We start from the raw sequence: 22570 nt of genomic DNA, 5'->3' as shown, positions 1-22570 counted from the left end.
AACACTACTTGGTCCTCTTCACCCAGCTAAGAACACTCATCCCGAATGATCGAGCCCTTTGCACAGACAGACTTGTCACAAAAGACTGTATGTTCCTGACCAACAGCACAAAATTACACTGCAGTGTAAGGATATGGCTTTCTCTAAAAATTATAAAGTATTAAAGTGAAAAAAAAAAAATTCCACAAGACACTTAAAAATTATCCTTGAGTTCAACACTATATTTATGCAATCAAATAGACTAGGTAATCAGTCATACTGTAGTAGAACAAGAAAAAGACTTTTTATTCACTTGAAAAAACAGCAGACTGGAAGATCTCTTCATTGCATTACACAAACTTCCCTGAGATTTTTACATAAATTATGTTTAGTCTACTATATATTGGAAACCAGTTAGCTACTGAGTGTCATACACTGCAAATTTTACATAATTCCTGCATATGTTATCCCAGCTAAAATGCTGTTTCAATGCTTTAAAGCTTTATCTTCTTTTGTTACAAAAAATACGCACACACAACAGACTACAAATGTGAAGACATCTTTTGCACAAAATTTTAAATCTTCAAAGCAATGTATAGAAACAGAAAAAACACATGTTAAATTGAACAAAGCACTTTAAAGTTCTTTGCAGCTTAAAAACTGATTATCAAATTAGTTTAAAAAATTAACTATGCAAGTGCTTGGTGGCAAGAAATCCAAAAGAAATATTATTAAATGCAGTGAGCAGAAAGAGGGCTGATGCTGCCCTCCCTGTTTAGCAATCTCCCGTATTATAAAAAAATCATAATTTTGCATGAGTGATTGTGGGAGAGAAACATCATAGTGGTAAAAAACACTGCTATACTGGCACTATGTTACACCAAGTAAGGATTTTTTTATTTTTTAAAGTTGAGGTACTTAAAAGTTCTGATAAGATGAATGTAATTAACCACAAATCTTAAGGAGGCGCATCACGACAGTAACTCCTCTGTCTCACTGAGTCACCGTCACAAATTTTAAAAATGAACACTTCATTTTTAAATACAAAAATGGATGTCAGGTCAGTTTGCTAAGCTGTATATCCCCATAACTGAACTTCTCTCAGCAAAAGTCCAAGAAGAACAAGCATTGTACTTTGCAAACAATAATGCTTAAGTAGAAAAAAAAAATATTATTTGAACTAAAAACAAACAAAACCTGCAACTTGACTGCTTTGCGATACAAGATTATCCCCAAGTTTTATGCCTGAAGGCAAAACCGAAGAGTTGTCCATAAATTTTTGTTAGACTTATTTCAAAAGTCAAATTATAGAGCGTAAGTATAATCTGTTCAGGTAGCTCTGATCTCTTTCCAGTTCTCAGTAACTGGGATCATGTCCTTGCCCCCTGCTGAGTGTGGAGCAATTGCAATTGTAATTCCTCCTTCCAAACAGTCTTTTGTTGGGTATCATCACAGAAAGAAGTAGGAGGTTACTAGAGCCACTTCATTACAAAATAGACTAGATGTCATTGTGACTGGCCGTATCAAATACTGGGCCATAAGCATTCCTTTTTCTGTCTTGGAAGGAAGGTATAAGGTGATCATCTTAACAGCAACGCGCGGAACTGTGAAATGGAGGGCATTTTCTAGATTTTTTAATTCTGCTTTAAAAAGTTACCAATTTATAGATACACTTATGACTGCATGAACATTACAAAGATGGAAATAATAAAAGAGCAGTATTTAAAAGCAGTATGCTTAGCTTTTTCATATTCAGAACAAACTGAAGACACTGCCTTGTATAAAATGGCTTCGTTTCTACTTGTTATCACTGCATCTTCAATTATATAAAGGGAATCTAATACTTACTCAGAGGAAAAGAAGAGTAACAAAAACTGGATAACATGTTTGCTTTTTCATTTTAAATTAAAATTTTCACACCGATGAGTAGATTTTCTGGCTCTCCAAATTAAGAACAATTTGCTCCCTTTCCCTCAAAATACTTACAGTACATCACACAGCCTACTATATCTCTTTGCATATATTGCTGGCTGAGAACTGATTCAGACAGGCACATTAAGTTTCTGGGTTACATAACCACTTCTGTTTCGTTATACAGAGAAGCCATTTCTGCATCAACAATGAAACAAATACAAAACTGTATTAACAAACGCAAGCCCTTGTGCAATACAGAAAACAGGGTGCCAAGTCACTGTGTACTCAGTGTGAAAAGCCTAGAGCTCTTTTCTGTGCATCTCCGTTTAAACAAGGAAATACACCGTCTTTTCATCTCTTAATCTCAACGCATTTTAAGTCACCTCTTTTTTGCATTGCCAAGTAAGGCAAATAATGGTGTTGTAGACTGACCATATATTAGATTATTTTACTTAGAAAAATAATTTCTCTCCCTATTGAAAATTTCAGCATGTTCTCATAGTAACAAATATATCCTGATAAAGAAAACCAGCAGGATTCCTCAGTATGCAGATTGAGATAGGATATTTGCCACACAGATTTTACTTCCAGCAAAGGTAAGATGCGCATGTGTACATATGTCAACTATACACAGCAGACCAAGTACATTTGGTTCTGCATTCCAACACATCCCGTGAAGGAGGGACGGTTTTCTCATCCGCCCATGTTATCCCTTATATGATCCACTCGCTGAGCAAGATCCCTAAAGGTGGGGCGCTGGGTAACATTATTGTTCCAGCATTCTTTCATGATAGCATAAATCTGGAGGAGAAAGAAAGAAAATCAGTATTAGGTAAACAGATGCTACAAATAGTTAATAGCTACTTTGAACTGGTCCAAAGAACATCCAACTTAACTTTAGGTTTCCAAGCAACAGTGGCGCAAGAGTGTGCCTGAAGTCCCGCTATACCAATCAGTTTATCTGCTTGATCCCAATGACAGCAAGAAGTGAGGACGGCTAGCTATGCTAAAGCTCTTATTATGAAAGGAGATTATTTTTTCTTAAGTTAGTATGGAAATTCACTCAGCTAGTTTTTGAAACTTCTAAGAGACATGTTATTTTGTGTTTTTTCTTCTTCCTTGCTCTTATTTTTTGAAAAGCTCAAAAATGTTTAAAATGACAAATGCTTTACAAGTCTGACCAAAAATCAGGCTTACAAAGACAGCAATTCTAAATTAAGCTTTACTTGCAATGTTAACATACACTTCTCCACATTCGTATACCGAACTCTTGAATATTCTTCATCTATACTCAGAAACAAGCCAGAAAAGTTACTCTGCAAACTGACCCCACTTCTAGAAGTAGATTGAAATTATTTTTGGAGGAGATTTCGATTACAAGAGGCATTTGGCAACAGTTTGCTCTACCAAACATGTACCTGATATCTGGTCACAAAAAAAACTTGCCAAGCTCTTCACCTGTACTCTTTTCACTAATTTAACCCAGAGCATTATTACCAACTTCTCGTACTTCCGACAATTTTTTTACACGTTGCTTAAGAACAATCTGCACGGCTCCCAGGAAAAAATGTATCATCAGTTCCTTATTTTTCAGCAAACCTGAAACTCCTGCATTGACCAAGCTGCTTTAGACCCAAGTCTCAAGCAGCTTGTAAACTACAGACATCTAGAAGATTTAATATCTGTGATAACTGGCCTTTTAGGATCAAATGGGAAAGGCACAGTTTCTGACGAGAGACATTTCCATCTTGCTTTGATATCTGAAGAAATGTCAGACATTGAAGCCTTTGCATTAGTTTGGATACAGTTTCAGTAAAACAGATTATGTATTATCTTATACATATGACATTCAGGTTATCTACAAAAAAACAAACCTTGTAATTCAACAATTGTTGAACTCACACATACAATGCAAGAAAGGTTACTTCAAAGACTTCTCTTTCGATTCTCTGTAAGCTCCCACTTCCCCCATGACTTCCCTGCCCCACCTGTACCATTCCTTCTCTTCTCTGCTAGACCACTTGACCCCGATCTCTACTCTGTCTCCAGTTTTGAATGGATTATTACTTGAATTATTGCCAAGCGTGCTTGACTTTAAAGGGTTGCAACAGTTGATCCGAGCTGGAAGTTATACACGTTAAAAAGCACACCTATTTTATTTATTTATTTATTTTATATTTAGAAAGACTACATTCTGGGCTCCTGAGGAAATGCAATCTAAAGAATCAGAAGAGAAATGTGATTGTACTCATCACACAATTGGTAAAGTAACAGCACAGCCATTCCACTTGTATAAATACTTCAAGTAATCCAAGCAGAACAAAACGTAAGTTTTGCATTTGCCAGGTACTCACCCTGACTGAGCACCTTCCAGACTACAGTAACATATTAAGATAATACTTCACCTCATCAGGGCATCCATCTGGTCTCGGCAGTCGTCCATTATTCTTCAAAAGCTCTATCAAATGAAATACAATCATCTGCCCTTGTTTATCATTGCCAATCATGCGCATGAATTCCTGAAACAGAAAGCCAACTGTCATAAGAATTTTCCCTTGGTAAGGATATTGCAGCATCTTTTTTTCCTTTAAAAAATGTTTATGAGAATAATAAATAATAATAAGAATAAATATAATAGTATCTCACAATGATAAAAATACAAATTACGAGTCCAGAGAATATATCAATAATCACAGTATTTTTCCTCCATCCAATATAAATTTGGCTTTAAAGGAGTCTGCCAACAGTTTGCAAAAAGCCACTCTCTCTTTCTTGAACTTCAATAACTTCCTAACTTGGGTTCTGTAAGAACCAAATAACTTTTAGTTTACCTTATTTATATCAACTTAATGTTAACGTATTTATTTGGCTGAACCTTAGATTTGGAATGGCATTTTTAAAAATACCTGTCATGTTGCAATGAAACAGTTGCATCTGGAATTACTCTCCGCAAATGACAAGAAAAAACAATCTATAATAACAGATTTAAAAATCTTTTTTCAACAGTTAGGAGTTACACGATGGATAAGATTATCAGACTATCAGTTAATTTTCAGGTCTCCCTTCCTTCTTATGGCTTGATACTAATACTTTCTAGCATGTTGATTCTTCTGATTGGATGCTTCCTCATAAACACTAAGATATCTCCAGAAAAGGGTCAGTAAATATTAATCTATTTAGGTATAGGCACAACCTATATATTTTCAAAAATTTAAATAAGTAAGTAAGAAAACTCTGATAACCATTAACTATGTACTTACAGCTGGTGGGCTTTTGCTCTTGTCAATATAAGTGAAGAGTTCATACAAGACCACACCAAAACTCCACACATCTGAGGCCACAGAAAATTTGCTTTCCGTCAGAGATTCTGGAGCATACCTGCAACACACGGCAAAAGCAATATTGTTCTGTGTAACATGTGTCTTTTTGACTTTGAAGATACTACTTTAAAGACTGATTTTTTTTTTTTCATGAATAAGCGTTCTCTGTTCATAGGCATCAGCACATTCTCATTTCCTTCCAGTACCTTCACTAGTAACTATTCTGTTAATAATAGTTAATTGGCATTGAAAACACAAACTACTGCAAACAAATACAGTGAGTGCTAACTGTATCCAAGTTTGGTTTTTTCCAACAAAGTTGTAGATACTTTTCTTATCTGTAGTTCGAGTAAGCAAGATTTTGATGCGATAATGCCAGGAAAGAAAGATGATTACAGCCAGTAAGCGTCCTTCTGTCACCTTCAGTAAGTCCAGAAGTACCTGGTACACAGTTCAAGGCTTCAATTTTACAGCTTAAATTTTACATCTACTAAACTGCCATTTCGTATTATTTATTCTTTAAATACGACATTTTTACAGTGCCTAAGGCAGACTAAAATATAGACTAAAATCACACGCATAGAATGGCATTTTCCTTTGCTATCAGGACATAAAATGGTGTCTATCACAGTTATATGCCAGTGTATTTTTTAAGGTGTTTCTACGTCTTTATAGAACAGAAGTGAAGTATATATTTTGTATTCTGAATACAGTCTACCAATTTTCATTTCATAATCCTTCAATCTCTCACAGTCTACACAGAGTATTCTTTTCCTTTCCAAACTAAATGCAGCTCATTGGGAGCATTACTGCATTTTGGAGTAATTAGGACCTTGTCTTTATTTGGGCACTGAGCTTCCAGAGATCTACCCAAATATTCAACCCAACACTTTATCCTTGCTAATTACAGTCTGTGGCATTTAACTCCACTTGGTCAACAGATGGTCTATCCAACAGATCTCAGGTAGAAGATATGAATGACCAGTGTTTAGGGAACCTTTGAAAGGTCTAAAATTTTGAAAGCGTCCTGGGTAATGGTCCCCTTCAGATTTCTTCTATCTTTGAATATCTTCTCTATTGCATTCTATTTCTTTTAAATATTTTGGTAATATTTAGAGGGATTAAAAAAATAAATGTTTACAAGTCTTACAGTTACATTCTGTTCTGTAAAGTCAAACATCATGCATGTGACTTACAATTCTGGGTAACTGATTTGGAGTTTGCACTTAAAAATTCCACAATGTGCAAAACAATTGGCTGAACTGCAAAAACTGAAAACATGCCATGATTTCACATTCCAAAGGAAGACTTACCAAAATATAGGGCTTTCACCAGGTTCTTTTACTTTGTAGTATTCCTTGTCTTGTGGCAAGACTTTTGTCAATCCAAAATCTCCAATTTTTACTCTGTTCTCATTCTCCACTAAGATATTTCTGGTTGCTAAATCCCGGTGAACATATCTTTTTGTACCCAGATACTCCATGCCCTAGGAGAAAAGTTCACAAACACAATAGGAAAATACCATTAAGTAGCTGCACTTCCCCTGAAGAGATGAGTTAATCTCAAAGTTAAAACCAAACACGGATTGTTACCAAAACCGATGTGCTTGAACATTTGTAATTCTCTTGAGGAGTTACATTTTTCCAAGTGCAGGGACTTCCCTTAACTGAAGGGAGATAGACTGAGCACCCCTCGGGGCCAGGCGTTCTTTGATAATGTAGCTGGATAGCTGTTACAGCTCCTTTCTGTGGCCAGATGCAGTTTGCCAGTGATAGGCAGAAAGAAAACAAAATTTGGGCTAAACCACACAATCCACAGCAGATGAGAAGACTCTCCTACTTACCCATTTCATTTAATCTTTTTTATTCACTTCGTACATCTGCTTTCCTGATTGCTTTATGAAACTTTATATTATGATTTCTTTAATTTGACAACTATTCTCTGACTGTATTCCTACCTGTCTGTCTTGTTTCTTTTCTGTAGGGACCATTATTCACCAACACAGTTCTGCTTATTGTTAGATTTCTATCGGTTGCTGTAACAAAACGCTGGTCCAACATTTTGAATATCAATGTTATGCTATTACTGCCAAAAGATTTTCTTCTTTTTTAAGTGAGAAACCTCAGAAGTAGCTTGTCTCCAAAATCTAACCTTCCTCTCAGACTCTTGTTACCTCGTAGCACCGCAAGGTGGCACTGCTATTTACTTGCATCCCACTCCAAAACTGTTGAAAAATTCCCTGTTCTTCATTACCCACTTACCCACTGTTATTCCAAAAAATACCAAACGTAGCTTTTTCAAAGTGAGACTCCTGGGTTCTGATACAACCAGTCTATATGAACGCTGTAACTTTTTACTACTACTACATACTGTAAGGAAGAGAGTCCTAAAGTTTTTCTGATTATAGTAATTTTTCTATTAAACAGGTATTTTCCAGGCTAAGAGAGATACCGAATTGAAATAATGCAATTTGTAGTGGAAATCATAATCCTGTGGCACTAGTCTAACAATGGAGTTGAGTTTAATTATGTAATTTCAAATGTTTCTATCATTAAAGTTAGGATCTCCAACAAGGACACCTGAAGCACTGTATGTATTAAGACATAGAAAAATAAATCTAATCTTAGCCTCTTCTTCTATCATCCACCATTAATAAAATGCAGATCCAAAAAAGGAAAAAAGAACATCCCCAAAATCAGATGCACAGAGAAGTTAAACTCCTTACTTGCCATTCTATTGTCAGGATTCTTTAAAGTTGAATGTAGAGTTCTATTGCTTGCCACCAGACAAGCTGTACTAATGGCACAAGCTGCACCAGACGACAGCTGCGCTAATTTGCATCTACAGAAACATCAAAAAAGGCCATCTCTGAAAATGCTGCTTTTCACAGATATGCACAAAAAAATATCCTTCAAGTCAGGAACCCTCTCCCAGTATACTAGCGAGGAGGCAAAACACAGCAAGTAAGCAAACACGCTCATCTTAACCCTCAGCTACGGGCATGCCTTCATTTCACTCTCCTACATTTGAGAGAAGAGCAGCAAGGCAGAGGGAAAAAGATTTTTTTATTAAAAAACCCAAAATAACAGAGTGACAGAAATACACAGCACAGAGAACAGATGTGACATGCTGAAAGAGCAAATGTTGCAAGAGAAGCAAAAACAACTAAAGAGGGAAATGTGATCAGCTAAAGAAGGAAAAGCATTCGGATCCCATTTTCCTAATACTAAGTACTATGTTTTTAACTAAGTTGTTTTAAAGTAATGCTGCAGATTAGAGTGAAATCTTCAAGTGATCAATATAACCTCTGCTTTGCAGGTTGCACAGCAACAACAGTGCAAGACATATACACCGTTAATTTTTCTTTACTTCCCTTAGAAGTGAAGATACTTCAAGAGCAAGTCCTGTATGTGGTCCTTCCACATTCTGATACTGCACGTACCCATGTTTTGTCACATGAAAGCAGGACATTCTCCCACTTCAGCATCTGCAGAAGGCATATTCTAGCTCCCTTCTTCCTGGTGGGTGCTTAGGTAGTTAGGAAGCAGCCATTTCATCTACTATGACTTTTCGTCACCATCCTGAAGACCTGTAATATCTCAGTGCTTCTTTTATATATGTTTATGTACACAGACACACACATTAAGAACCTTTTCTTTGTACCTTCTGAATACAATTCCTTTCCCAAAGTTTCCTGCCATACTTGCACTACCTGCAAAGGTGAAAATCCACCTTCCAATTCTCCATCAGATACCTCTGTCTCAGAGACCAGGGTCCTGAGATAGGTTGCCACTATTGTTCCTTGAGGCTTTGGATAAAGCTTTGGATAAGGCCAGAAGACTTAGCCTGTGCAAACTTCACAGCTTCTTATGAAAGTGAACAGGGCAGGCATGTTATGACCCTCAAGCAGCAGGCTGAGATGGCCACAGAATAAAGCAGGTAAGTGGCTGCAATCTTTGTGTATTCAAAATCCCTGTTGCTTCTTTGATCTGTGAAAGATTCACTGTCACCATCCTCCTAGGTGACGCCGAGTGTTAGACTCTTCCAGCTCTTTGCCTGAAGGATGATTGTCTTCAGTGACTTACCAGCACTGATACAGAGTTATTTTGTTGCAGAAATAATACTGAGATAATTTCTTATGCCTGTTACAGGAGAATGACTTCTTGTTTTGGAGACACAGATCAGAGGGCTTTTTAACCCCCTTTGTGTGGGTGGTCACACGTTCGACCCTTCCTCTCTGTGAAAAGAACTGACACTTGCTACAGACTTGTGAACATTTTCTGTTTTCCAACCTCATTGCACATTGCTTGCCCATCAAGGAGGTTTTGCTGGAGGCTACGCACATAACCTTGTTTCAGTGAAGTACATGATGCACACAGCATCCTGTACCTGTCCCAGGTTCAGTAGCTACAAGTTTTACTGAGTCAGTCCAGTTTCAAGCAGGGAACTGCCAAGCTCTGCTCACCATGTGAAAGTTTGAATGCCTGGAGAAATCTTAGCTCTTGCAGAGATTCTCCTGCCCGATTCTTGTCAGGCCTTTTCTGAAGATATCACAGAAGGAAAGTCTTCTCCTCGGTATGTGGCAGGGCACAACTACCAGACATAATATATGCGGGCTGCACACCCTGAAGAATACTCATTAATTTTAAGTAACCTACTGTTTCCACATCTTTGAAGTGGGTATTGGGGAAAGGAATTTAAAAATACTTCTAGTACATGCCTTGAGGGTGTAAGGGGTGTCTGTTTTTTTTCCTTTTTCTTTTTCTGTTCTCCCCTAGCCCTCTTTTCCCCCCACTTTCTTTTTCCCTTCCCCAAACTACTGAACATGCAATGAAATCTAAAACATGCAATAAAACCAGGGTAGGCACAAGGCCCTCTTTCTGAGGAAATGAGATATCACAATAAAGATTAGACGTTTGCCCGTTTTCAAAATTTTATGGAAGATGTTAAGTACCATTCATTGAAACTAGCAAATAATTTATTACAGCTTTGGGCACTTCTGTGGCTTCTAGTTCTTCATATAGAAATTGGCTATCTTTGCTCTTTCTGCTAAATAAGCTAATATCATTCACATTTTAAAGTAAATTTCTTAAACATATACATGATGTTATAGTGCTTTTATAGCTGAATGTCCAAGTTCTGAAAAATCTGTTATAGTATGTCATGAACAGTTTGCCTGGGTGAGTATGTTTTACTTCAGCTCTCAGAGAGAAAAGAGGTTTTAATTCTTCTGAAAGAAATATAAGCTAAGCAAATTATAAAATAAACAACAATAAATGCAGGATATTCTGCCTCAATCAGCAGACCAGCCAGTTTCAGCATTCTCTATTAAGATACTCAGAAGTTTGTCCAGTTCTTGAGTACACGAAAATGTATTGCTACTTCTTTTAGGGTTATGTGGTGCTACCAGCCTAACAGTATTATAAAAAATACTCCAAAACAACCATTGATGGTTGTTTTGAGACAAGTGAGACCAAGGAGACAAAAAATTGTTGAAAAATATCAATCACCCTAAATTTCCTACCTTGCATATCTGAGAAGCATACAGCAAAAGCTTCTTGTGGTCCAGCCTCTCCTTGTGTTTCTGCAGATAATCTCGTAAACTTCCGTATGGTAAATACTCCATAATTAATCTTAGATTCCTACGACCTTTTACAACAACAAAAAATACACTTAATTTTTTGTCATTTTCCAATTACAACTTTTGAAATATAAATATTTACAAATGTTTATGAATAAAAGTAACAGAAAATAGGCTTAATAGCAAAAAGCTAATATATTATATGTACATCACTGCATTTTTTCATAGAATAGTTAACTGCATTTGTTCAGGGAATGCCATTTATTCAAACAAAACAATAATGTGGATATGCTTAACATACAGAGCATCACTAATCAGGATCATCTCATCAATACTTTAGCTACTATTCCTACAGCAAAGCAAAAGTTCCACGTGTATATCTGTGTTTATGTAATTCCCTCTCATCGCTGAAATGAAACTCAGAACGGCAACTAACATAACTGGTCAGCAATTTTACCACCTTTAAAATCTTAGTCTGATTTTGAACCCAATAGTCTTCTTTTTACAGCAAGATCCTGGGGAGAACCCATACTTTCATTCATCAACTTTAATAGCATCAACAGTTCACTTAAATACATTTTTTTCTGAAACTTTTTACTGTCTAGTCTTTTACTGTATAGGCTGTACAAGAATTGGTAATATCCACTCCGAGACATTACAGCGAGCAAAAAACAACAACAATTACAAAATGGTTGCATTTTCCTACTTAACTCCAAATGCTTTTCTAAGAAGACTTTTATGCTTTAAGATAAAGAAACTGAATAAAATGTCCACCTTGTACTGAGTAGTATACAACAGACACTATTTCCTTTGCTTTGTACTCTCTTAAGCTCTCGTAAAGCTAGAACAAGTCAATGAGCTTCATAAACACTTACCTCTCTGAATTTCTCAGTATGCATAAGTGGAAATACACCTGAAGTTGTATTCAATATAGCACATACCTGCGCTGTAGCATACTCCTTTGTATTTAACAATGTTATCATGCTGCAGAGACTTAAGTATTTCAATTTCTCTTTCGAAGTCTCTAAGGTGCTCTTCTGTGCTGTGCTGCAGCTTTTTCACAGCCACCACTTCCCCAGTATTATCCTGCAGGGGGTCATACCGGCACATCTCAACACTGCCAAAATTTCCCTAGATCACAAATGGAAACACTTGAATTGAAAACAAGTCCACATCATTGACTCTTTCTTAGTGCTTGTTCATATTGCTTCAGTGCTCACTGTATCAGCATTAAGGTGACCACAATTAATTAAGTGAAATGCCACAAAACCTCCCTGAGAGAAAAACAGTGCAGGATCACTTCCTTCTATAAAGAAGCAAATGGCATGGGAGTGAAGGAGGGCAAGGAGAGGGCGTGATGTCCATCCATTTTCTCCCCTCTTCTTCACAAATTTCCCCTTGCACTCCCGAACTGCCAGTGGGATACTCCTTTTCCTGCACTTGCAAAACCCCCTACATTTAGGTTCCTCTTGGTTCTTAGTTCTCCCCTGCTTCTTGGAGGTTCTTCCTCCATTTGTTTCAATGTTTTGTCATGTCTTTCTCTGTATTTTATCTTCCTTTATGCAGTCATCATCTACCACTCTGTTCCTCTCCCTGTGCTATGCTACCATTTTTAGTCAACAAACAACCATCTGCAAACAGAAGCAGTTTTGCTGCTTCACTTCCAGGCTTGCTTTCATTAATATTTGGAATTAAATAAATATATAGCTATCATGTCAAAAAAACCCATAAAACAGCAAGAAACCATTCTGGAAAAATGGTACTTGGGTGAAGATCTGCCAGCTGCACTTGGTCATCTGTCTAGGCATGCTTTCATACAACCAGGCTGCAATGACTTGCAAAATGAGTAACCAAATGCTAATTTCTAAAGCCTAAAAAGTTCAAGGCCTACATATATCTCAAAGACTTTGCTGAATTCAAGGACTGCACATTCAGACTTCTCAGAATATGCATGCACCAAAAAACCCAGCTGCACTAGTTCTATGCAAGACTGCTCTGAAGCATTTTTAAATGAATACTAAGTATTAAAAAAAAAAAAAAAAAAGATTGTGTCAGACACAGCTCTGCATTACTGAAAAGGATTTTAGCCTTTTGGTGTGACTGGATTCACTGTAGAGGTCAGCTACCTTTATGATATTGTGAACTCGAAAAAGATCCCCAAGGAAGTGCATATTGTGGTCAGATATGACTGAAATTATTAATTTCTGCAACAGAAGTTTCAATGTAAATATTGTATGTGGGGTCATCAGAAACCAACTGAGGAAGATAGTTCTTTGCTAAGCAATTAGAGAATTTCAAAACATCCTACCTTGCCAAGCTGCTGCAAAAACTTCAGATGTCTTTCTTCAAATTGTGTTGGGTCCCTATCTTCAAAAGCACCAGAAAATCCAAGTGCTCCAATTCTCATATTTGGCAACATATCACTTTCTGTCAATAGCTCATAATCTGAGGAGCACGAGGACAAAGGGAAGGGAGAAAGGGAACAGGAGGCACAGAGAAGCAAATAAGAGAATGAAAACACTTATTACAATCATGGCATGTTCCACCTTTGCTTCGCATACCCCAAGCTAAGTAGAATATTAACAACTACCTTAATTTCTATATAGTGATTTCCATTAAAAGACAAAGATGTATTACAAAAAAGCCAAATGACCTGACATGACTCATTGTGAGTCTTGCTTTAATTTCCTTATTTTCCTTTTTGCATGCCTATTGTACTTCAAGTTCAGCAACTATTGTGCAACAGCCCCACTACTGCAGAGGGGAGAAATGTAAACTTCACAAGGGCTTGCGATAACGTGCACCTGCCACTTGGAAAAAAGAAAAATACCTATGTATTTTATTCGGAGGAAAAAGAAAGACAGTCACAAACGTAACATACTTGGTTAAGAGACTAGAATGTTTGTGACAGATATTAACCAAACCAGAAAACTGCTTTGAACAATAATCCTAACTCTTAACGTGTTCTCTTTTAGAGCAAACTGAAAAAGCAGTAACATAGTGTCCTTACAAACTTAGATTGTGGGGCTGCTTTGGAGATGGTTCTGAGTCAACATACCAAAAAGGAAGGCACCATACGAAAATGAACCAATAGGAACCAGGGCTCTTTTTGTCTAATGCATTCTTGTTGCATCACAGACTCACCTGGAGTGAACAAACTATTCAAGTCACGTATAATTGCTCTAAACGAAGGCCTGAAATCTGGCTCATAATCCATGCAGCTGTTTATAAGGTTTGCTAGTTCTGTCCAGTTGGGGGCAGGAAGCTGATGTCTATCTTCATAAAACTGTAGTTTCTGGAATTAAATAGATAAAAACCACTTTAATATACAACCACAAAGAGGTGCAGAAGCCTTAACATTCTCACCCAACCAGCCAAGAAATAGTGCTCTCAAGCTAGATCCATTATCTCATGGAACATAACATGTGACCATTTTATATCAAAAGCCAAGGCCAACAATGTAGCAACACTGCAATAATTTAATCTGTTCTGAAATTCCAGTCAGCTACTGATGGAAGATAAGAAAATAGAGAATACTAATGGGAAAGATGGTGTCTCCTTTGTTGTTAATATATGAAAACCTCAATTGGATCGGTCCAGCAGAAAATTCTATCCACCTGCGAGCTGGCTGAGCTTCTCCAGTTGTAAAAAGCTTCATGAGTGTTATGAAAGAATGTGTATCAGTACAGAAGAGGAGGGCCACTTCTGAAATACCCAAGTATCTATAAGCTAGGTCTAGGTAGACCTTGGAGATTATTATAAGAGCTGATCATAACATCCTAGAAATCAGATCAGGCTTTGTAAGAAGGTAACAGTCCATTTATAAAAATACCACTTCAAATCTTTTTGTAGCCTGGTAAAGGAAATAATCTTTTTACTTTCAACTAAGGAAGCAAATACATAAGAAATATTTTTATGGAATGTGTTTCCCCTCCAACCCCTGCCCCTAGCTGAGACAAAGCTACCATTTCTGGTTTAGCTTAAATAGCAGAATTGCCTGCAACCCACAAAGTCCTATGGTATTTAAGGTGTTCAATTACTACAAAAACGCCAATTAAAATCCATGCACATTGTTAGGAATACTCCTTGTTTAAAGTGATACACTGTTGCAACAAAGCAACAGAAACATGAACAAGATAACACAGGCAACGGTGTACCTTGTCCCTATAAAAAAATCAAAACAAACAACAAAATCAAACCTCAAATCATTACTTCTGATCCTTATCTACGAGTAAAAGTGTCCTTTTCCTACAGTGGTCATGGGCCACACCACTTTACACGCTTATATATTTACAAGAGCAGATATTTTAAATTAGAAGCGTCCAAAGAACTTTTATGACTGCAGATCCAGTAATACTTACTCTTGAAGAATCCAGTGCACTCAGAGGTTTGTCTCCTCCACTGCAGATTTCCCACAAAGTAGTACCAAAACTCCATTTGTCTGTGGCCAGGCTTAATTGTTTGGGATTCTCAATACATTCAGGTGGAACCCACGGTATCCTCTCAAGAAGAACTGTGCAATCACGCAAAGGAAATATCATGTCAAGATGAATACTAAAACCAGAAAATTCTATAACGTACTTGATTTAGTAAAAATTACTTCAGTTTCCATAGCTATTTCACTCTTCAATATGCTTTTAATACCTTTCCAAGTTTTTGTTCCTGCCTAAAAAAAAAGCTACAGAATATGTACAAAAATACTATTTATGAATCAAAGTGGAGGATCATTAGCTTTATCGTAAAATGAACCTAATGTTAGAAAATTTCCTTAACATCATTTACACATTGTATTTTTGCTCTGACTTCTGTATTCCCCCCAATGTTACCAAGATTTACTAGCTACCACAGGGAAACTACATGGTAGACTAAACAGTGCTTTGCTTATGGTTGGCACATTACGGCACAGCAAAAGGTGCCAAAACAAGGAATTTCATAATATTCAATTTCTAGACTTGATACTAACTGTAGTAAAAAGTTAAAACATGGTGTTGCACTGATCTACATTTAGAGCTCCTTAAAATGAGAACTCTGTTCAGATTAATGTTGGCTTCTCATTTAAAAAGAGAGAGTTTTAAACAGTTTTTTGGAAAATAATGACACCATTTTGTAAATAATGACACCATATTTGGAAAATAATGACACTGTAATGATTAAAAAGACTATATAAAGAATAGTAAGGTTACTTCAGTTTCATTAGCGTAACAACCTTGCACACACTTTTAATTTCTTTTCATTTAATTAATTTTGCTGTTTATAAAGCATTAGAACAGTCTCAATGGCAGATGACAGCCCAGTATTTTTAGCATCCTCAAGTGGTGATCTTTCAAGTATTCACCAAGAAATCCACTGAAGATGATTTTCAACTGCTGGGCAGCATTTTCAGAAGTGCTTTTACTTTCAACTCTGAAAGCTTCTTCAAGCTATAAAATACATCAATTTAACAACAGACTTACTCATGATACATTATAGCATCCTAATACCACCAGTGGGAAAAAAAAAGGTTGAAAATGAGAACAGCAGGAAAAAACCCTCACACAATAAGAGAACTGTGGCTTTATTTCCTGTAACTATTTGCTGATAAAGAAGATACACTTGAAACTGCTGACTAGGACTGCAGAGATTATTTTGAAGTGACAGATGGATGCAGGAACTTACTATAACAGAAAAATGGCCAGAAAAAAACCAAACCTAAACTTACTTTTTAAGTGAGAAGCATTAAACAAGAAAGCTGACACAAAGACTTACTGTCTCTTGGCAAAACTGTAATACTGATTCCAGGATCACTTAGTTTTATAAATGGAAGGTTTCCAGACTTCCTATCTTCCTCTCTGATAAGCAAGATGTTCTTTGCACAGACATTCCCGTGAACAAGGCCTTTATCCTCCTATGAACAGAAATGCATCTTTTACATACTGACAAAAAATTAATCTTACAGTTGAAGAGGTATTTAAAAAGTATTAAAAAACCAACGTTCTACAGGATGAGGGAAACATCAGCAAAGAGAGTAACAATCATAGATTAACTTAATCCAATCTCAAATGTTCCATCAGTTCCACTCAGTTATAGCTTCTAGCCAATTTTCATCCATTTTAATTAAAACTATTTGATGTACATCAACTCTGAAGAATACTGATCCATCAGTATGATCCATTTAAAATGAATACAAGAACATTTAAATTCTGTTAAAGGGAAGATTAATCTAATCACATATCCTGTCTCAAATAACGGCCTTTATGTTGAATTAAACAGACTGTAATGTCTGTAATGGCACAACAAGAATGTGCCATTCTGCGGCACATTCTGCCAAACTGTGTACTAGCAGTTTGAACTGTACAATATTTTCACTTCCCAGTGGTTAACTACTAACACTACCAGGAAATAGCTTATGTTGCGTCATGAGCTGAGGTGGGAAAACCAGGAAGGACTGATTCCTTGAGGAGGGGGGAGAGGGAGAAGAAAATTTAAGAATTTTTAGTGGAAACATATTTTTATTTCACATTAAAACATAAAGCATAAAAAAAGAAAGAGAAATTAAATTACATTTTGTGCAAGATAGCCAAGGACACACCTTTGTATCCACTAACTACCTGATAAATGCCTAGCCCATTTTCAAATACCCTCTAGAGTTTCAAGTAGTAGGGTAGTATTTCAGCCATTCTACATGTATTAGCCTGAAACACCTGAATTCAGCCATTAACAAAACTTACAAATAAACTACTTACCAGAAAATGCATGGCTAATGCCAACTGTTTGGCTACTTCAAGCTTCCACAAGATATTGATGACATTTTTGTTCTTTTTCAAATATGTGTCCAAGGATCCAAATTTTACATATTCTTGCACAAGGATGTCTGATTTAAAACAGTAAACAAAGTAACAATTAAAACCAACAACAAATAATCTCTCCTGAAATTCCACTCTTTACTTCAGTACTACTCATCTCTTTCTTTGATACCTTTCTGGTGAACTAACTATAAATTTGAAACTATATGACATCTATCATATTGCCACAAATATTCTATGTTTCTTATACTTCTTCAGGGTGTGGAAGTTTGCCAAATTTCTTCTCAAATGCAAAATTACTAGATTTAATAGTTTTTTAGACAATATGTTCCCACCTGAACAAATCCAGTAAACACCCTTCCACCCTCACTTGAAAGACACCATAAGTAACATAACTTCTAATACAGCATAGCAGTGTACAGCATTATCCATGTAGTGAGTTGAATAACATTAAAGTCATTCACTTCATAGTTATTTAAAATCTATATTCATAGTGGAAAAAAAATGATCCTTTGCTGACAAAAGATACTCTTCTTGAAAACAGACTAGTATTTGCTCAAAAAAACCCACTGCTGTATATATACACAACAGATGCCTCCATAGAGTTATCCAGTGAATAACCCAAGAAACAAGATCCATTTCACAGTACTGTGCAGTCTTCATCATTTTTCAATACAACAATTTCAAACTGCATGACTGAACTCTTGCCCTCAGCTGCAAGATGCTCACATTATAGTGCTTCTCTTTTAGACTCTGAAGACAGTGGAAACTACTGGTATTATATTTGGTTATAAAAAATAAACTGATTTTTATAACAAATTCATTTTATAGACAGCAACGCTGTTGATACAATGTAGGAGTGCAAATTTTTCTGGCATTTCAAAAGCTCATTTCAGAAGTTTAGCAAAACTTTTAAAAAGTGAGATTTTCAGACAGAACAGACATGACTGCAAGTCATTTACAAAGATTACTATTCACACTGACTATACTTACATAACTTTTCCATTTTCTTTGTTATCACCATACTAACTAGTTCCCAGACACCAAGACTAATACTACTGCAATGTGAGTATGTATTGGTTGTCCAGGTTGTTTTAGTTTGTTTTTATTTCCCCTGCTTTTACCCAGAATCATGGCAAACTCTAACTACAGCTGTATGAATTAGTACAAAAAAATAATTAATTTCTACTTACTTTCCTCTCCACATACGCAGACTCCATAATTTAACACCAAGTGTTTGTAAGAAAGCTGGCTCATCATACTTGCTGCCTCAAAGAAAGACTTTGAGGGAAGAGAGAGAAATTGAGAGAGAATAAATATCAGTCATAAAAAAACTCCAAAACATTAGAGAGAGAGATTGAGAAAGAGGGAATAAGTATCAGTGAAAACAACCCCCTAAAACACTACATGATTTCTAATAGATTTATTAAAACACATATACACTTTTGAAAACATTTCAACTTCCTTCTCATTGCAAATACCCTATGTAACGTATTTTATGTTGTTTGTGATTGGTTTAGGTTTGGTTGTGTTGTTTTTTTTAAATAACTGACAATCCACATTCCAAAGAGGTCAGCAATCTCTTTTTCTGCAGGCAAGTGTATCTCCACATTTTAAAAAGAATCTTTCCTTTCATGTCATTTAACTAGCTAAAGTAAACTGCAGACAAATTCATGACGCACTATTCAGTTTCCAATTTATTCTTTCATAATGCACTATTCAGTTTCCAATTTATTTCTTCATAGCACATTATTAAATTAAAAGACAAGAAGTATTATATCACTCATCCACTACTGTGAGACCTTACCTAACCTTGTCAGGAAGGTTTCATATGCTTTTATTTCTTTAGTAATTTTTTATTCTCTTCAGTGGCATCTCCAACTACACTTGCTTGTGTACTGATTATTCACCCAACAAAACAAGGTCAAAATTAGCACATTTTCCTTCAGGTGACTATATTTGTCTTTCTGTACCCTTAGTCCTTTTAACAGCTGATTTTCACCTAACTTTAGAATGTAAATATATTGCCCAGCTTATTAAAATTAAAATGTGAGTTATAGTTTCTTTATTGTTTTCAATTGTCCAAAGTGTATGCCTCATCCTTATGAATATTAACTACCCGAAATGTCTTTTCCTTTTTCGCTTACATTTTCATATATATTTGTTTTAAGTAGTTGAAAAGCTCAGTAAACAATGAACTAGTTCTCTTGGCTTGCTGTAAATACAGCTAGATTAATTAGTAATTTGATACAATTATATAATCAAAATACACAATAAACAGCCATATAAAGTTACATTAATATATTGAGCACTACCAAATCTTGTTAAAGCATTCAAAATTAAATTCTCACATTCACAATCTTGGGCTCTGTTACATTATGGGTGTATTAGTTTTTGCAGAAAGGCATTTCAGGTTTCCTCACAGCTTCACTCAAACAGTGGAAAGTGTAAGTGAATATAAATGATTCTACATATGGCAAGTGCTTCTAATATATAAATATTTCTGGTTTTTAATGACTTGATGTGAAATGTTGATTTTACTGAAGAGTCAATAGGACTCCAAAACATTGAATATAGTCTACAAATGGAAAGTAATTTTATGTAAATGTTAGTGCCTCATCTGTACATAATGAATTTACTGGTAAAGGCAATCCTGTGGTCATTCCACCTCTCCTGCAGTAGTTGTATCATACAAAGAAACTGTTCTCTGGTTCTCATGGCTAGCTCTGAATTCTCTGTCGGATGGTGGAGAGAAGGGAAATAGATTACGTAAGTGTACTTCCCGAAGACAGTCTCAAATCCATTCTCCCAGCATCTCAAGGCCAAGAATGAGCTTGGTTCAACATACAACCCTCTACCATATAACAAATAACTCATTTATTGTAATAAAAGTAATGCTCAACATAGCATGAACAAATGTTATATAGTAGTCAATAATCACACCTACCTCAGAGTAGTTTCTATGCACTTTATCCAACACCTTTAAAAGAACTTCAGTTTGATGGAGCTGGCCATAGTCTCCCACTTCTTTCCTTACACCTTTGAAAATCTTAGTAAACGTGCCCTGTCCAAGACTCTCCTCCTAAAAGAGAGAAAGGATACAGATGGGAAAAAAAATCAGAAATCTCTGCCTGTTTTGCAAAAATTCTCTAAAACGACCACTCTAAATAATACATATGCATACCTTCAAAGCTAGCACACCTCTAGAGTCAGACTGAGGGGACAAGGAAGCAACTATATCAGAAACAGCTTAAATTCTTTGTTCATTTTTTATTAACTCCTTAAGATCTCAGAAAATAATTTGCTGCAAGAACCAGACAGGAAGGAATTGCTGTTACTAAGATGTATTTAAACTTCCCTAGACGTAAAGAAAACTGCTATTGCAGTCAAAAGGACAACTCTTATTTAAAAAAAAAAAAAAACCACAAAACAATTACTTGTATTAATGACAAATTTTTAAAAAATTCTTTTCTCTCACAACTCTATAAAGATTAGAGCAAAACCTTCTAGCTCAGATATGGCTCTTTTAAACACATACCAAGCTTTTTAAAACTTAGTATGTATGAAATCAACCACCTGCATGGAAGAAGCAACTAACAGACTTACGAATATCAAGTCCTCATTCCGGATTTTGTGAAAGACCATCTGGTTGACATTATTGTGTCTCTGGAGCGTAGGTGATGAAGGTACATCAGAAACACTATTGCTTCTGAAGACAAGGAGATTTGATTTATCTGGGAGAAGAAAGAGGGTAGGGAAGAGAAAAACAAAGTAGATTTGTAAAACATAAAACTAAACAAATATTATTTCAGAAGGATTATTAATGAGAAGCTGTTAATCCAACAAAAAGAAGGTATCACATTGAGTTTATTGAAAAAGCCACACAATATTTCATTAAACAAATTTAAAGTATGACTTTTTCTAATCAACAAAAGCATTTAGGTTCACTCAGCTAATTTAAGTTTCTTAATTGCTCCTACTTTTGACAAACTCTCTGAAAATATTCCTGCCTCCTTTCACATTTTAACTTCTGCAGTATTTGTAATAACAATCAGAGATGAGAAAAGGGGATGTAAGTCACCTTCTTCTTTTACATTATGAAGTCATTCTGTTAAAGACATCCGTATCTTTCTAATGTCTCTTTAAAGCTTTTACATACTTTTGCTTTGGCAGCGCTTTAGCGACCCGCATTGCCTTACGTTTACCAGAGTAATTATTCTTTGAGTGATTCTGAAAAAAGGCTCTCCACAAAGTAGAGCAGTCTGTTCATAAAACTAAAGCTGATAGGTACATATTTGTGGGCATATGCATGCATGCAACTATATTTATTTAATAATTTATAATTCTTATGCATACACATTTTTGATTTTGATGGAAATAAGGATACAAAATTATTCTCCATAACGTGCATATATAATTAATTGTCAAATCTCTTCTAAGCTTTTCAATCCATTGGCTAATTTCAATCAAATTTAAGACAGGTAAAAGTTATATCAAATAGTCTGTTCTCTCAAGTTTTTGTTTAAATAGGGACTTGGATAGAGACAAAGACTACTATTAACTGTAAGTAGTACTCCTTACAATAAGCAAAAAGGGCAGACGTTATCAGAACTCATAAAGGAGAAAGATATTCTGAATAAAAAAAGCTAAGCAAAAACCTTTAATGTAAATTCAAGAAAAATCCACTCCTCAGGCAGGAGGTCTATTCAGTATGTATTTTTCAGTGTTAAAAAGTTGAAATCACACTGCAGCTTTGGCATAATTCAGCTAATATGCCAACAAACGATGAAAGAAATTCACTGGCATTATTGATTCCATTGCTTATGGAACTATTCTCAGTGGAAAGTGATCGATTTAGTAGCTCTTTCCTCCTCAAGACATGAAAACACTCGACTGAAGAAGAAACACCGCCGCACACAATCCACTGCAATTAAGAAACCAGTTTTGCTTCTAATCATGAAACTGGCTACCATGATTCTTTCTGTAAGACCATC

General features: G+C 35.8%; 1 protein-coding gene across 2 annotated transcripts in view; it reads right to left on the bottom strand.

The window, feature by feature from the left end:
- Positions 1-260: 260 nt before the first annotated feature.
- Positions 261-22570, bottom strand: part of JAK2 (Janus kinase 2) — a 92164-nt gene continuing 69854 nt past the window's right edge. Inside the window, exons 13-26 of one of the 2 annotated variants that reach the window (XM_074166821.1) lie at positions 21183-21310; positions 20524-20658; positions 18770-18857; positions 17517-17644; positions 16540-16678; positions 15156-15307; positions 13939-14089; positions 13103-13239; positions 11736-11925; positions 10738-10862; positions 6527-6699; positions 5154-5271; positions 4299-4412; positions 261-2694 (exon numbers count right to left, since the gene is read on the bottom strand). In XM_074166821.1, the coding sequence (XP_074022922.1) occupies positions 2587-2694; positions 4299-4412; positions 5154-5271; positions 6527-6699; positions 10738-10862; positions 11736-11925; positions 13103-13239; positions 13939-14089; positions 15156-15307; positions 16540-16678; positions 17517-17644; positions 18770-18857; positions 20524-20658; positions 21183-21310 (1886 nt within the window). In that variant the 3' untranslated portion in view covers positions 261-2586. The remainder of the gene's footprint in view (positions 2695-4298; positions 4413-5153; positions 5272-6526; positions 6700-10737; positions 10863-11735; positions 11926-13102; positions 13240-13938; positions 14090-15155; positions 15308-16539; positions 16679-17516; positions 17645-18769; positions 18858-20523; positions 20659-21182; positions 21311-22570) is intronic. The other variant, XM_074166822.1, reaches the window with a different exon arrangement.

This window comes from Numenius arquata, chromosome Z (genome assembly GCF_964106895.1).
Source record: "Numenius arquata chromosome Z, bNumArq3.hap1.1, whole genome shotgun sequence".
NCBI classification, from domain to species: domain Eukaryota; kingdom Metazoa; phylum Chordata; class Aves; order Charadriiformes; family Scolopacidae; genus Numenius; species Numenius arquata.
Note: the sequence above shows the minus strand (reverse complement) of the source record. Positions and strands in the feature narration are given on the sequence as shown.